General features: G+C 44.8%; 1 protein-coding gene across 10 annotated transcripts in view; it reads left to right on the plus strand.

Moving 5' to 3' along the window:
- NCKAP5 (NCK associated protein 5) overlaps positions 1 to 17,520 on the plus strand; it is a 1,117,154-nt gene that overhangs the window by 1,042,159 nt on the left and 57,475 nt on the right. For 9 of the 10 annotated variants that reach the window (XR_011491008.1, XM_070476293.1, XM_070476296.1 and 6 more), the window contains 2 exons: positions 2,484 to 2,798; positions 6,135 to 6,271. Coding sequence is in view for 9 of the 10 variants with exons in the window: in XM_070476293.1 (XP_070332394.1) it covers positions 2,484 to 2,798; positions 6,135 to 6,271 (452 nt within the window). In the remaining variant the exon portion in view is untranslated. Of the gene's footprint in view, positions 1 to 2,483; positions 2,799 to 6,134; positions 6,272 to 9,266; positions 9,400 to 17,520 lie in introns of all 10 variants that reach the window. The other variant, XM_070476298.1, reaches the window with a different exon arrangement.

Consider the following 17,520-nt stretch of genomic DNA (forward strand, 5'->3'; position numbering starts at 1 on the left):
AGCCAGCTGATATCTGGGGACCAGCCCCAGTCCCAGAGGACAAGCGGGGCTCCCTGGCCAGAAGTAGGGGGCCTTTCTCTGTGCTTTCAGCTCACAAGGCTGCCTCAATGATTGTTAACTGAGCCATCGAGTGAACAGAACCCTAGAACTGTTAACTGTTAGATCCAGAACTGAAGCATCCTGAAGATGCTGGGAGGAAATTCTTATGGCAGGCAGCCTGGGGCACACAGGGACTGACACATCAAAGCTGTTACATTCCATGAATCTTTGATCCCCATCCCTAAAGACTGATCCACTTACTTCTGTGTGAGATTGAAATAATTTAGACAGTTAAAATTGCCCCAAGTACAACATATGGACATGCTAAACATGAGGACTGCCATATATCTAGGTTAGCATGAAGAAAGGACACCAAATTGTGAATCAGAAGATCTTTCTTTTCTGGCTGTGCTTTCCCATGCAAACAGCTGAGTACTTTTCTAAAAGTCTCTTTTGTAGCAATTGAGTTTGCTTAACTGAGGAGAAAATGAGCAGAGAAGATAATGAACAGTCTGGGAAGCTGAGTGAGAAGAAAGCTGACTGGGTGGAGGCCCTGAAATGAGTGGACCTAAAACTTAGCCCTTGTGGTTCTGGGAAAGATCTCAGACTATAGGGGTGTGATTCAGGGCTCCTGAAGCCCATGACCAGCCTCTTGAGATCAGATGGCGTATGAGATGGCTAAATGGCACCATACTGGAGAAAGGGTGTCTGCACCTTCCTGCTAACTTTCACTTTGGAGACTGAATCCGCTCTTTTGATGGGGACTTCATAAGAGCTTCTAAAACCAAGCACCAAACCTAATAGAACCTATAAAAGTCAGCTCTGCACCCATCTCCACGCCCTTTGTTTTCACCTTAGTATCCAGAAATTCCCAGAATGCTATTACTCAGAGCAAAGAGGTTTCGAGGGGAAGAGTAAGGGAATAGGCAGATCTTTTCTTCAGATACTAATTGCTGTACATCCAGTGGGATTTGTAAGAAAAATCCTCAAAGATAAACTATATACCTATCACATATCTACTGAAATCTAATAAATATCCCTAGCATATTGTTTATGTCATCATTGATTATTTCCTTCACTCAGCTATTGATGGTGTGCTAAATTTAAGAAATTCCACAGTGAACATATTTTTATTCTCACAACAGCTCATAATGAACTTGAGACCTTGAGGGGTTAAGGATCTTCTGTGACAAGTTCACACAATTAGTAATTAGCAGAGACCAGACTCCAAGCACCACTGAAATGTTAGTTGTTGAGCCTCTTGGTACAAAGATCATGACATATTCTATTACATTCCTCACCATGCCTAACACAGTGCTGAGATGTGCCTATTCCCCAGTCCTGGACTAAGATGGTAGTATAAATTATATGAAGGATGTTTCATTCTAAGATTGTAATGTGAACAGGAGGCTTTTGGGTCACAGGCAAATCCTGGAAGCTATCTCATTAGCTTAGATAAACTACATCTCATTTCAGGAATTAACCATGTAATAATTTTTTTCAGATATAATATTTTTTCTTGGATAAAAAACGTTTTGAAGTTGAGATGTAACTAGCAGAATATGTCACACATATGGTGAAATCAGCTTGGTTTGTTTTGGCGAATAGTGGGATCCCTGGAAATAAGAACTCCAAAGAGCACTGATGAGTTTTGCCACTGAGAAAGGTAGATGGAAAGACAGAAAGTGGCCCTAGAATCTTCTCAGGAAGACCTTAGATGGCAGTGGAGTCACAGGATGCCCACATGATAGGTGATGTATTTGGGGGAATGCCCTTGTAGAATGTGAATTTCTTATCCTCACAGTCAAATTGAGAGACTGGAGACTTAGTGAACTACTGGATGGATGATAATTCATGGTAAAAGATGCACAATCTCCTTTGTTAGGACATCACTTCAGTTTGTTATGTGTGCTCATTACTCTTCTTATTTCAGTTAATAAATGTCACCCAATTGATTGAAGTCATATGGTTCTCAATTGAAATAAGAGTGAGCAAAAATAGGGACTTCCCTGCTGGTCCAGTGGCTAAGATTCCCTGCTCCTATTGCAGGGGGCCCAGGTTCATTCCCTGGTCAGGGAACTAGATCCCACGTGCCGCAACTAAGACACAGCACAGCCAAATAAATAAATAAGAGTGAGCAAAAATAATTCTTGGCCTCTAATGACTGTTTTCTCTTACAACTCTAGAGAACCATGCACATTGTATGTACACATGACCCTTGCTGCCAATAATGGCCAGCCTTCTAACTTCCTATCATATTATGAGAATATTTCTGTGTTCAAATAAATGTCTGTTTCATCCAACTCATTAGAAACTTACTACACCCTTAATAGTACTTCTTCCCTCTAGATATCCCTTTTCCTCCAGACCAGATCCAGACGCTCACGATCCTCCTCTCCTTTTCTGTGAGCCGTCTCTCACCCTCACTGTGTTACTCTGTCTAGAAACAAACTGCCAGATGAGGACCCTGGACAGTGGGATTGGCACCTTCCCACTCCCAGACGCAGGAGCACGCGCCGCGGGACGGTACATACGCCAAGCAGACGCCCCCGAGGACATTGACCCCAGCCTGTCTCTCCAGCCGGCCCTTTGTGCCGCTTCTTCCGTGAGAGCCCAGACCCTTGAAAGAGAAGTGCCTTCCGCTGCAGATAGCCAGGGCTCTGAGGACAATGCCATTGTCCACTCCGCATCCGACCCCATCATGACTGCCAGAGGGATGCGACCTCTCCAAAGTCTCCTCCCCAAACCAGCCTCCTCAGGTACAGTGCCCCTTACCTCTCAGATGAGATTGTTTCTCATCAAAGTCATGTACTTGCTCACAAAAATGGAAAACAGGCAGCAGAAAAGGTTCCCACCAGGTCAGCCAATGACCTCTGTCCAGTGGAAGTAGGTATGCATGAAATCCCTTTATGTCCTCAACCAAGAAGTTACAAAGTGAAGTGAAGTCGCTCAGTCATGACCAACTCTTTGCGACCCCATGGACTGTAGCCTGCCAGGCTCTTCCGTCCATGGGATTCTCCAGGCGAGAATATGGAGTGGGTTGCCATTGCCTTTTCCAGGGGATTTTCCCAACACAGCTATTGAACCCAGGTCTCCCGCACTGCAGGCAGACTCTTTACTGTCTGAGCCCCCAAAAATTACAAAAGTAAAGTACTAAACATCATCAACTCTTAGTATTTAAGGAGCCTAGATTGCCCTAGTGGCAAAGAACTCACCTGCCAATGTAGGGGACCTCGGTTTGATCCTGGGTTGGGAAGATCCCCTGGAGGAGAGTATGGCAACCCACTCCAGTATTCTTGCCTGGAGAATTCCATGGACAGAGGAGCCTGGGGTCTGTGGTCCATGGGGTCACAAAGAGTCAGACACAAACTGAAGTGACTTAGCATGCACATGCACACACACACTTAAAGGATACCAGCTGGTAAGCACAGGTATATGGATATAGAAATTGATACAGAAAAACCTATATGACATACACTTCAGATTTTATCTTTTAAATCTTAACTCTGAGTATAGACCAATCTAGGCCCAAGACATAAATTTAGCTGAAGTGTTGTTTGCCCTCTAACCAGAAACATACGTCTTCTGACATATTCCTATCCTGTTCAAATGTATTTATATGTTGAACTATAAAAAATGTAGTTTGATATATTAGCAGTAGATTGTGCATTAACGACAGTGGAATGGAGGGAACCTTCCGCCTGAGAAGAACTATCCTTCGCTACAGTCAGTTGAAACAGGCTTTGATGATTAAAGACAGGACCAGGCTAAGGGTCAAAGTTTTTTCACTGTTCACTCAAGATTAAAAATATTTATTACAGTTCAGGATGACACTAAATAATTTGTAACTTGTATGGCCCATGTTGCATTTATAATGTGCATAAGCATATGAGCTAGAATGCTGAAGGCTTTCATTTATGATTTGAAGATGAGAAAGGAACCACAAGTAGAGATTATACCAGGGGCTTCTGAGAAATTAGAAATGCAGACTTTTCATTAATCATCTTTGAATTGATGTGATTGGGTATTTCCATAGCTAAGTTCTTCCTCCACACAGTAATACTAACTGCTGTGAATGTTTCATCACAAACTTCTGCTCATCTCAAGCCAAGGCTACATTTTAAAAGGCCGGAATGCATATTATTTTTTGAAGTAAATGCATTGTTAATTAATGATACAGCCTCCAGAGATTCAGGGGCGAAATTGTAGTTATAGATTATGTGCTCCATGCCTGACTAGCCACATGTGTGACCTCAATTCAGCAACTGGCTGCCAAGCAGACTCCATGATTAAACACTGTCATTATAACAAATTGAATAGAAACCGCAAGCCTTGAATTGCTTCATAGGAAGAGAATGGGAAGGAGATTGTTCTGATCTTGCTGCTAATATTCAGTGTTCCAGTTTTCTAAGGTTTGTGTCTTAATTAAATCATCATGAAGAGTTGTTTAAAAAAAAAAAAGGGGTATGTGGTAGAGAGTGAGGTCAACACGACGCAGGACATTTTTGTACTGTCCATCCTGAACCTTCCTGCCCACCTTAGGATGTTGTCACCATGAGTCAGAGGCAAGGCCTGCTTTCTAAGACTCCTCTCTCTTCTGTGACTGTTGGTTACTCATCTTAAAAATTAAGGAGCAGAAAACTAGATGGAACAAAAAGGAAGGTAGTTTCACGCAGTCACTTCTGGTTAAAATATGCATTGGAATTGGTTATTTTCTTATCCCCATATCAAAAATGGAAGTAACTGTACAGATCTCCCATTGCTGATGAAAATACAATTACTTTGCTTCTGCTCACAAGCAAAATGCTACTGAGAGGCTCTCACAGCATGTCCTATTGATAATCATTGAGGCTGGAGCAATAATAACAGCAATTCTCCATTCCAACATGAGGAGGGACTACACTCTGCAGGTTAATCCACTATTATGGGTTATGGAAGAACTTTAATCGTTCTCTGCTAATTGCACCCTGGCTACTTAAAATGTAATCCCTGGTCCAGCAGCAGCCCCTGGGAACTTGTCAGAAATGCCAGTTCTCAGACCCCACTCCAGACCACCGCATCAGGATCAGAATCTGAAGTATTACAAAAGCTCTGGAGGCATATGCACATTTGAGCTTGCACAGTACTGCCCAGCAAGATCTTTAAGGGTCTCTGTGCAGTTTCCCAAACCACCTATTTCAAAATGATCTTCATCAGGTTGCTAGGAAAATCAGGGCTCCCTAATCAACCATGTTTGGGAAAAGCTGCAAATTCAAATCCTCCCTTTGGAAATCATGACTGTCCCCATCAGCACAATGAAGACTGTGAGGAGTAGTCCAAAAATGACACCCATTTGTTCGTTGTATATTAACACATGCATCTGGACTCTAAAAAGTTGGTACCAATGAACCCATTTGCAGGACAACAGTGGAGATGCATACACAGAAAACAGACTTGTGGACACAATGGAAGAAGGAAAGGGTGGGACGAATTGAGAGAATAGTATGGAAACATATATATTACCATATGTAAAACAGATAGCAAGTGGGACTTTGCTGTGTGACACAGGGGGCTCAATCCAGTGCTCTGTGACAACCTAGAGGGATGGGATGGGGCAGGAGATGGGAGGGGGATTCAGGAAGGAGGGGACATATGCATACCTGTGGCTGATTCATGTTGGCATGTGTGGCAGAAACCAACACTATATATGAACCAGTTTTCCTCCAATTAAAACAAAGTCCTTTTTTTTTTTCTAAAAGAAGACATCAATTTGCTATTTGATGTATTAATATAACACTATCTGAAGAATGACCAGTGTTTCCCAAGCTGTTTGTCCACTAAATGCTTTCTAACATGAAAAGTCTATCAACATCTTGTGGAAAAGTGGTCCAAGGGCAGTTTGCCTTTGGGTCTCCAAGACTGAACATCCTCTAACGATGCATACAATTATGCAGACACTTCTGTTAGCAAGACTTGCAGGGGACAGAATGTTGGCAAACCAAGCTTTTGCCATGTTTGGACCGTTTTGATTATTTCTATATGTCCTCCCCTCCTCCCTAAATTTGTAAAGAGTTGAAGAAAGCTGATTGTGATTTCATATACATTTCCTCATTTAGGAAAAATCAATTCCCAAATGCAGAGTGAAGCCGAGCCAAGGTCTCAGAATTGTTCATCATTCGAATATGTTGAAAACACAATGGCGAGCAAGCCACTTCCAGCCTGGGAGGGTGAAGGCGCTGCTGCAGAGACCCAGGTAAGGAGAGATTGCCAGGAGGGCACCCTCCATCTGCTGGGCCTGAGTGTGAAAAATGACCTCCTTAACCACTTCTGTGGTAGAGTGAATGTTAAATCAAATTCGTTGTGGTTCAGTGAAGAATGACCAAGGGCCCACGGCTCTCCTTTTTCCCTAAATTATTAGATAACACTGTGTCCTTGTAACTTAACTGCTTCTGCCCATCTGCACCCTGACTCCCGAGGTAAGGATTCTCTGCCCTGATGAGATGTTGTGGTACTGTCATTCTCGCTCCCAAACCATAACGGCACCACTTAGAATGAACTCAAGATTATTTTTTCATTATCTTATCAGTTATATCAACTTTACCTTGCACCTATGAGACAGGTAAAGCAGGCGTGATTATATTCCCTTTAGGGATTAAGAAACCGAGGCCTGGAGTGGTCAATGACTTGCTGGGATCGGTGAGACGTGTTTCTTCAGTCCCTGTCATTTTCGCAGCCCTTTGTTCTTCCCCCTCCTGAGATGGCACACGCACAGGCCTCCTGACATGTGACTGGACCTGGGGAGGAGCTCAGGGCTCAGGGCCTGTTGGGTCTTCTCCAGGAGCTACATGGTATTTCCCTTCGGGACCCTCCTGCTCACCTCTTCCAACTCATTACCTGGGCCACGTTCAGCATGTCCACGATTTCTCACCTTGTCCTTGGGCTGGCCCACTTTGGGGTCTTTGGTGGTGCCCACACACAGTGAGAAGAGTGCGTGGAAGGACGTAAGAGTCAACCCCCAGAGCTTCCTGGCCCTTCCTGCCTCTGCCACCTCCGCCTTCCCACTCCTGGCATTAGGAGGCCCTGTTACTATTTTACTAGGGTTTCTACCCAACTGTGATGAGCAAATACCAGATTAGCCCACATCAGAGATTCACATAGCCAGTGTGGTGGAGCCTTCTTTCAGCCTTGAACACCTCAGGATGGAGATGGGAACCTGGACAAGTAGGGGAAGTGATCCCCTGGGCCCATAGCCTCAATGTATAGCAGAGGACCCCAGCCCCAGAGGTGCTGGACCGTGGTCAGGGTCCAAGGGGAAGTTACTGTGGCACTAGGCTTAGAACGCAGCCCTCTGAGTTCCACATCCAGCCCTCAGAACAGGGTCTGAAAGGCAAAGGCGTAAGCAAGTGTGTTTTGTCATGCCTTAATCAGACACAGAAATGTCAGGCTTTTCTCAGTTTCCTCTAAAGCAGTAGCTGCCACATGTGAGCAGACATCAGAATCATGTGGAGTGCTACACATCTTGCTGCCTGCCTCATGCACCCAGAGTCCAGTTTGGCATAGATGGGGTGAGATCCAAACACTTCTAATCAATTCCCAGGTGATGCTGTCCGCAGAACACATTTTGAGAAGCAATGCTTCAAGAACTCTGTGCTTGCTTTGTGGAACTAAAAAATTTGTAAAACTCTAAAAGACACCCAGACTTGGAGGGGAAACAGTTCAGAAACAATAGGTAATGATCGTGGCAAAGGGTTCAAGCAATTTCAAGAAAGTAATAAAACAAAAGCAAAAAAAAAAAAGAGGGGGATGTCATTCAGTGCTGGCAGGAGGGAGCCTCTATGAATATTCACATTCCCAGCACACACACTGCTCTCTGGGGTTCCTTCCCCAGCTCAGTCCATTGGAAATCCTGCATGGTCTTATAAGAGTCATCACTGGGGCTTGGAACTCATAACTCTGCTTCATTGACTGCTAGGGAGGGAAAGTGTGAAGTATGGGTGAGCTTTATATTTCTAGTTCCAAGTACAGTGGTTGGTTCCATTCATGTCTCTTGAATAAAGGGATGAAAATGCATTTCATCATACCCAGCTTCCTGCCGGAACCCTAGACACGGGACTCCCTTGGAACCACTGCTGTAGACCTGTCATCCTTCATAAATGTCATCCTTGCTAGACCACCAATATTTCCTGGATTGAGCTCTGTACCCCCCAGAACCTAGGACACCACTTAGCCTAGAATAGGTACTAAGATGCTTAGCACAGAATCTTTGGAATGGGTGGATGAATGATTAAATGAATGAAGGAATAAAGGAAATGAGTAATTGCTTGGATTCATAACCCTAGATAAAGGAGCTTACATCCTAAAATACGTTTTTATCATTTCTGACCAAATGGCACCCTCCCAAACAGATTTAACTTTAGAGACATCCCACACATCTGTGCATAAACTACCTGGGGTGGGTGTAGAATAATTGGTCCTAAGAGGGCAGTCTGCAAATGTAAAAGAAAGCCCCAAATGCTCTTGATTCTACACAAAGGGGTTGAGGTCTTAGAAACCAGTATTCTGCTTATGTGCACAGTGTGAAAAACCATCCATACAGTTTGAACAACCTCAACAGGTCCTGAACTTGGCTTTATTGCCATACCTGTGACATCTTCATGGGTCATGTCGTATGTTTATGTGAGCAAGAGAGGAGACGGATTCCCTTGACCTGTGAAGTATTAGTAGATTCAGTGATTACGTATAACCCTATAGAGCCAGCAATTGTGTACTTTCCTAAAGGCTTTTAGTCTTTCAGGGACTGGAATAAAATTACGTATTGGGCAAACATTTATTCTTTTGTTTCCAAGGTTGATTATCATCATACTCTCTGATACTTGAAAGCTAGTGGTGAGATCAGCTAGATAAATAAGCCATTAGGCTTGGGACAGCAGCTCTAATGGGCATTTGAGAAAAATAAGATGCCATAAATAGTGTACAAAATGCAGAGGGGGTAACTGTGTGGACTGTTCCATACCTGGACAATGGCAGTGTACGGCTTCATAAGCGGATTCCAATTTGTGCAGCTCTGATAACCTAGTGGAACGCAGCAGTTCCACGTGAAACAGATCAATGGGCCAGGCAGTGAGGGTGGGGTGATGGGGATAGAGTTCTGTGCACAGACCAACAGCCAGATATGCACATCCTCACGGGGTGCACTGTCCCTGTTGACTTGCATGAATAATCTTAACAGTCTCATATTACTCATTTAGGACAAGGTACCCAGAATGTGTGCATACTCTGCCAGCGGTGGCAGTGATAGTGACAGTGACCCGGACTATAGAAATAATGGTTTTGGAGCTGGAAGGGGCCAGTTAGTGAAAGCAATGAAGAGCACCACCCCAGGTAACACCCGCCGGGCCCCCGGGAAATTCGGGGCGCCTCTGTCTTGGGTAGCTTTCGATCATGCCTTTCACCAGGCTGTGTTTCAACCTCACTTAGATCTTACATCTTTGCTCCGTGTCTCTCCTGATATCTAATTTCCTGGTACTTACGGAAGATTGTCTACACGCATCAATTTGTTTTTTGGTATTATCTTAATGACATTGCAGTGCAGTCTGAAAGGATTTTATTTCCAAATCTGGCGTCTCCCAAAAAGTCTCCAATGGAGTTATCTTCATAATGAAGGGATGGCTATAAAGATAACTGTGTTCTTAATTACACACTTTGGCAAGTTAAATCACCCCATGAGCTATGGATGGGGTGTTGCAGGCTCTCTGCTCATATCATACTCTGTAACTCTGGACCTGTTACCCATTATGAGCAGGTCTGTTTACTATGCTAAAACTCCCTCACATTATTTTTATTTGAAAGAGAATTGGCACTAGAAAAGCCTTCATCCCAAGGCATTTAAAAATATATATAGTTAGATGGCATTTCCTTACAGATACAAGAGGACAGATGACCCCTAATGCAGAGTGTGATCCAGGATCTGCTTTTCTCCTGATCCACTCTGGATTATCAGAAATACTTTAATGAATCAATGGAGAATCATTCTTTCCATACTAGTCAACTTTTATCAAATACTAATTTGGCAATTATCTGTTGTAACCATGACTGGTCTTTTTAAAACCAGTCCGATATGTTACTTTTGAAAAAAAGAAATTAACTAGTAATTGTGTGTTACCAGTTTTCCATTTGTCTTGGTATCTGTGACATGTGGGGTAAGATGGGCATGTAAGAATAGCCATTAACCTGAGCCTCCTTTTTGCTCCTTGCATCCTACAAGTCACCAGAAAGGCAGGACCAACGGTGGATCCTGCAAAGACTTACCAAAAGGAGAGTGACCAATGCCCCTGGCCCTTTAATTAGGCTGTGGTCCTTGTAAGCTCTCAGGGCTTTGTCAGTGTCCCTCTGTTTTAACAGTCAAGGGGAAAGGGAATTAATCGTCAAGGGTCCTTCTCCGTGAAGATGCTCAAGGCCAGGCCAACTCCCAGTCTAGCTCCTCCCTTGCACTTAGCATGGGTCCACAGTGAATAACCTCACCCCACTGACCCTTAACTGTTCTTCCTGGCTCTAATTTCATACATTTATTGAACAAATACTTATTAAAGGTCTCCTCTGGGTCAGCTTTCTGGCAGTGAAGGAATAAACAAAGATCTGTGCCAAGCAGTAAAAGATAGATATTTGTTGGTGGTGTTTAGTTACTAAGTTGTGTCCGACTCTTTGCCACCCATAGACTGTAACGTTCCAGGTTCTGCTATCCATGGGATTTTCCAGGCAAGAATACTGGAGTGAGTTGCCATTTCCTACTCCAGGGGATCTTCCCAACCCAGGGATCAAACCCGTGTCTCTTGTATCTCCTGGCTGTAATAAACTAGTAAATGAATATATTTTGTTGAAAGGAGATATGGAAGAGGCAAGTAAAGCAGATAGGATATGGAAGAGCAGAACTGCTCAGGAGTGGTGGTTGGTGGGATCGGAGGGGGAGGAGGGGGCTCAGATGTTAAAATTTCAATAGAGCAGTCTGAATAAGGCTCACTGTTGTTGCTGTGTTAATTACTCAGTGATGTCTGACTCTTTGCAACCCCATGAACTGTAGCCCTCCAGGCTCTTCTGTCCATGGGATTCTCCAGGCAAGAGTACTTGAGTGGGTTGCCTGACCCTGGGATCATACTCGGGTCTCCTGCATTGCAGGCAGATTCCTTACCATCTGAGCTACCAGGGAAGCCCAAGGCTCACTAAGAAGGTGGTATTTGAGCAGACATGTGGAGGAGGAGAGAGTGAGCCCCTAATACATCTGGGGGAAGCGCATTCTCAGCCAGGGAACCATCAGTGCCGACACCTTGATGCTGGTGCAGTCAGTGTGGCTGTGGCAGAAGGAGGGTGTTGGAAGACTAGGAGATGAGGTCAGATAAGTAGAGAAGGAGTCAGAGCTCTTGTAAGGCCTTGCTCACCTTTCTGAGGACTGTGCTTCTCCCCTGAGAGCCATCCATGGGTGCCTTTGGGCAATCTGAACAGAGCAGCAGCATGATCTGAGATGCTTTCTAAGGACCACTCTGGCTGCTATTTTGAGAAGACTGAAGAAGCCAGATGGACTAGAAGGCCATTATACTTATCCAAGCAAGATGTGTTAGTGGCTGAGACCAAGATGATCCCTATGAAGGAGTGGGCAACACGGGCTAGTAACAGGACTGTCTGTAGTGAAGAGCATGTTCTGTAGCAGCTCTAGTACCATGGCCATTACCCACCTAGGACTCAGGAGTTCTTGCAGTGTGACTAGTATGAGAATAGAACTGGATTTTTTAATTTAATTTTTTGCCATAGTTTCTCTAAGAGTTCCATTTTCCTCTATTTTAATTTGTTTTTATTTTAATTAACTTTAAATATTAATAACCAGATTTGGGACACTGTACAATACAAGCAGTGACAATAGTCTCATTCCAGTTCTAACTAAAAATACAACACGATAGATTGGAGGTGGAGTGAAGGAAGAAGCAGGGTCGAGGGTGGCTCCCAGGTTGGGGTCCTAGAAAGGACAGCCCTCTGCCCACTGAAATGAAAAGACTGCGGTTGCGGCTTGAGGAAGCTGATCAGTAGTTGATGCTAAGTTCAATGTGCCCATCAAGCAAGCAGAGGTGTGAGTATGTTACCCACCAAGATTCTTGGCCTCCTTCATCAATAGAAATTGATCAGAGGTCAGATACGATATTCAGGCAAGGCTTTATTAGGGTTCCTGCTGCAGTAGTGGGGAGTGAGAACAGACACCAAGTTCCCTTGTTCACTCCCCCAGGAAAGGGGGCAAGCTTGTTCCTTATATGGGGTGAGGGTAGAGGTGTGTCCAGGAGTTGCGCCAGAGGGATGGCTTGGGTGGTTTGCCCCCCTCTTAGATCGTGTTGTGTGCAGCAGGCATGCACAATACCCTGCTTTTGCTCCAGGCTCTTTGTAAGTGGCAGTGGGGTTTTTTGGTTTCTATCTTATGTTCTGGAATCTGTCCCTAACTGCATGCACATGCAGTTATTTTTAGACCCTTAGTTTCTCTGTACTTTGTTGCTCGAGGAGAGGTGTGTCCAGGTGAAAGCATTGCAGCACTGCAGGAAAGGGCCCCAGGTTCCAGGCCTCTCAGATAGGTGGTGGGCTGTGTGAGTCTGGAGTTGGGCAGGTCAAGTCTGGTCTGGAGAAGTAATTGGATGTCAGTGTGCTGACAAAATCTAAGGTCCTGGGTCCCGCTGAGATCAGGAGGGGGCCAGAGAGGAGAAGAGGAAGAACCAGCAAAGGAGACTGGGCAGGAGCCAGCAGTGAGCAAAGAGGAGTGTGTGGCATTCCCGAAGCTGAGTGGAGAGAATGTGTCAAGGAAGGATACCATGGTTCAATATGCTACTTGCTAAAAAGAAGGACACAGGCTTCATATTGAGACCTGGGGGTGGGGGAGGGATGGTCTAAAGGCAGTTTGACAACATCTTCAAAAAGGAAACAAGATTAAGACAAATTGATTCTGAATGAGGATGACGTACCTCAATATGAAAGAAATCCTTTTAGGGTCCAGAGTTTTAACCTAGCTTGTTTAAATGAGGTGTGCAAAGAAATACAGAATATACATTAGGTGATGGCTGTGGATCTTGGTGGACAGAGAACTTCCTCCTTTAACTTTTCTTTCTTTTTTTTTCCCTACTTCCCTGAAAAATGAAGCGAGTCTCAGCCTCAGGTTTTTTCTCCCTATCTTCTTTCCTCCAACCAGAACAAATCCCTATTTGAGAGGTTTCTTTCACTGCGTTGCTATAGCCTCTGGGCCCATTGGTGCTTCTTGGGAATAAGGTGCAGAGTAACTCTGGAAGCAGCACAGCCAGCACAAAGACCAGTCCCTCTGGCCAGGCATCTGCCTTCTGTCTGTAAAATGGGACTTGTTGCCAGAGCTCTGTCATCTGTCCACCCTGACCGATCCAGCCACCCCCAGCCCTGGCTGATGTCCGTGCTGCCAGAGAGAGAAAATGTGTCCAGACAGCTGGCGTGGTTCTGGGTGTGTGCTGGCTTCCTGCAAGCCTGGAAAGGGGCGTTTAGGGTTGATGCAGCACCAGTAACTTTTTGGATGTTGGCAAAGTTGATAAGAAGATTGAAACAAGAGAAAAACACGGAAAGGAGTGCATGCCTTACGTAGGTGGTAGAGATTCTCTTCCCTTTGGAGTCACCATTTTGTCTTGCTTTTATCTCCTTTGTCTGCAAGGGGAGATTACCCTTCCCCCACCCCTCCCCCATGAGCTGGTTCACTCTTTCAGTAACAAGGTTTGTAATAGAGGTTCCCAACCCACAGGATGGAATTTTCCATATCTTAAAGCCTTAGTGGAAGTTGTCCCAGAGAGTTGACCTTTCTCAAACACAGCATCTCTCCCTGGTCCCCTAAAATATCCCTTAGGTAGAAGGGGGTACCTGCCAGTGGCAATCTATCCTCCAAGGCTTCTAGAAACTGGGCACTCAGGGGCCTCTACCTCTTATGCAAAAGAGTCCTACTTTTTAAAACCCTGCCTATGGGCTCATAAAGGACTCAAGTAAATACCCATCTTTACCTTCGAAGCTGGTTTCTATAGTGTGACTTTGAAATATGTGTAGAAAGCCCAGGTTGTTGGTCGAGAGGCAGCAGCAGAAGCAGGATGTAGGAGCTGGGCAGGTGGCACAGCGGGTGAGGGAGTGGGCAAAGCAAGTTTGTGGCTTTGTTTCCATGGAGCTATCCGCTCTAAATTGCCATGTTGGGCATAACAAACACTCCTACCCCCTTCCTGCAGTTGGGACCTGGGAGAAAGCAGGAAGGAGCCAGGGACAGAGGTGGGACTATGAAGGACAGAGAGCAGACCAAGGCCAGAATGGAAAACGGGGACAGACGGCCCAGCAGGGTTGTAGCAGTGAAGCCCAGTCTCTGTGAGGAGGAGCGAGGAGTCTCACACCCTGGCTCTCACACCTGAAACAGCAATTTCTCTAAGACCCCTCCCCTAAGCTCTGGACTCATCCATCTGACTGCCCACCACCACCACCTACCCTGCCAGGAATCTCAAGGGCAAAAGTCCAAGCCAAGACCTCCCTTTTTCACTGGAGAAATGTCTGTTTCCCCGGCTCGCTGTCTTAGCTGATGGTCTCACCATTCTTTCAGTACAAACTATGACACTGGAAGTTTTCGTAGACTCTTCCTTCTCTTGCCTCCACCTCCTGGCAGCCCCAAGGTTCTGCTGGTTTCTTGCTGAGCTGCTTCTCAAACCTGCCCATTCTCTAGCCTTTCTGCTGCTGCCACAGTAGTGCCTTCATTTGGTCAACACGCCCACTGCCTCCTTGCGCCCCTCCCCACTCAACTCCCTGCCAGTCCCATTCATGCTGCCATAAAGTATAAAATCCCATCATATTCTTCCTTTGCTTAAAACCTTTCTTATTCACAGACAAAATCCAGTCTCCTCCACTTGCAAGAGTCACAAAACCCACTTTGGCCTTGCCTCTCTGACTTCATCTTTCTCCATTTCCTGTCTTAAACTTTGTTGTTGTTATGAAGTCACTAAGTTGTGTTCAACTCTTTTCGTCCCCATGGACTGCAGCACGCCAGATATCCCTGTCCATCACTATCTCCCTGAGTTTGCTCAAATTCATGTCCATTGAGTCAGTGATGCCATCTAACCATCTCATCCTCTGTCACCCTCTTATTCTCCTGCCTTCAATCTTTCCCAACATCTGGGTCTTTTCCAATGAATCGGCTTTTTGCATCAGGTAGCCAAAGTATTGGAGCTTCAGCGTCAGTCCTTCTAATGAATATTCAGGGTTGATTTCCTTTAGTATTGACTGATTTGATCTCCTTGCTGTCCACGGGACTCTCAGGAGTCTTCTCCAGCACCACAGTTCGAAAGCATCAATTCTCCAGCACTCTAGGTAGACATCATTGAAAAGCTTGTTCTGTCCTGAACACGGTGCCCTTGGGGGCTTCCATGCCTTTGCTTTAGTGATCTTGCTTCTTGGAATGGCTTTTACTCCAACACACTTCTATTCTAAGCTTTATGTAACTCCTACTGTGTCTTTAAGATTGAGAGTTCAGACTTTACGTCCGCCAGGAAGTCTTCCCATTGCTCCTCCATCAGCCATGCCCAGCTTACTCTTACTTGTCTGTTCTCCTGCCCTACCCTGTATTTATTTGTGTCCCTTGCCCCTTGAGAGTATATTATTTCTTTGCATATTCAGGTGTCTCATTAGTGCCGGGATTGCTTCTTACTCATGTTCTGCACTTAGCACAGGGCCTGGTACAATATAAGTGCTGAATAAATGTTGAACAGCTTCCTGAGAATTGAATTAAAATGCATCACAGGACTGGGTAAGGCCTTGTCAGCTCCTCATGCAACATCCATCATCCATTTGGGCCTTTCTCTGTACCAGAGAAAGAATGACTCAGAGCAGCTACCTACAGAGGGAAATTCAATATGAACATTTCTTCTTCTCTGGATGGTTATGCTAGGGAAATCGGTGAATCCATTTTTCCAATTTTTCTCAAAGGTGTAGATGTCCTTTAGCTTCCTCTTCCATGATGATTCTTCACGGGGACTGTTGGAGGCATATCAGACTCCTCTGTCTTGTTTTGTTTCTTTTAAATGGTTGCATGTCCCCTGGCTTGATTTTCATAATCTCTGCCCTAGTGTGGGAGTTACTGTCACAGAGAGTCCCCTCTTCCTGATGAAACTGCCCCACACCCTTGAGACCTGAAAGAGACATGTAATGGTTGAGAACCTTTAATCTTGGGATATTTGTTCTGTGAAAATCTCCAAGTTGCACTGGTTAGTGGATGAACAGTACTGACAGAAAGAATAGAAGCAAAGAAGAGAGCTGAAACGAGTTCGTCTGGTTTATTCAGCTCTTACTCTGCATCCAGGCCGGTGCTGGACACTGGGGATTGGACGCAGGTTAGTGACCCAGCCCTGCTCCCTTAGTGCTTCTAATCAGACCGACAGACTCAAGACATCAGCTGAGACAGGAGCTTGTCAAGAACCCTAAACAGTTACGTCCTGCCGCCTAAGGCCATGCTGTTGGCTCCTCAGGGTGAGGAACCAGAATTTCATTTCCTTTCAGTTTTTCACAAATTGACTTCCCACTAGGGTCTAGAGATCACGGGGTCCTGAACTTAGTTTCAGGAGCTCTCCCTCCCACCTCAGGCCCCACAGTCTCAAATACTAAATCAGGTCCACTGAGCAAAGCTTCAGAACCCTGGTCCCACAGCCCCCAGTGATGTTCCCCTAATCGAGCCCCAATTCCCTGAACAAGAAGTACATTTTATTCATTTCGAGGTGATTGCATTCAACAAATTACAAGCAGTCAGGGCAGTTGAGTTAAAAACAGTTGGTTTTGCGGTTATTAGAAAAACACACGGGCATGATGACTGTGGGCCAGCATTAAAAGAGACGTTGAAGGATAATGGCTCCAGTTCCTGGTTAATTCCTCAGCTTGAATATTTCCAGATTCACAGCTAATTATCCAGAGATGATGCATTTTAAAGATGCTGCCACCCTGTCTTGCCAAGGCCAAGGACTTTGGCTATTAATAGAGCAATCAGATTTTGCTATATTGTAGAGAATTCATGCAAAGTTGCATCTATTTTAAAGCACATGACTTAAAGATGACAAATCGTTGTAATGTGCAAAATCAGCATTAGGTTAAACTAAATCCAAATTCATTATAATCATTCTAAGTTCCCCCAGGAGAAATCTTTTGTTTGAAATGGACACCACAGGTAAGAGCTATATTTAGTCCTTCTTGGATCTTCTGTCTTATTTAGATCATTTTAAAGATTGGCTTTATATTTGACAAACCCATCCTAACCCCAGGGGAATGAACACATGCAATAAAACACAAGGGACTTGTGTCCTACCATTAAACATCCCTGGATGACAAATGAAAACTCCTGACCATATCAAGCAGGCTGTTCTTAGACCCTTACCAGAACCAGGGTCTCAGATTTCTCTCTGTCACCATTTATCCACCACGACCCTTTCAGCTGTTACGATCGGGTTTGCA

Source organism: Odocoileus virginianus, chromosome 13, assembly GCF_023699985.2.
Source record: "Odocoileus virginianus isolate 20LAN1187 ecotype Illinois chromosome 13, Ovbor_1.2, whole genome shotgun sequence".
NCBI classification, from domain to species: domain Eukaryota; kingdom Metazoa; phylum Chordata; class Mammalia; order Artiodactyla; family Cervidae; genus Odocoileus; species Odocoileus virginianus.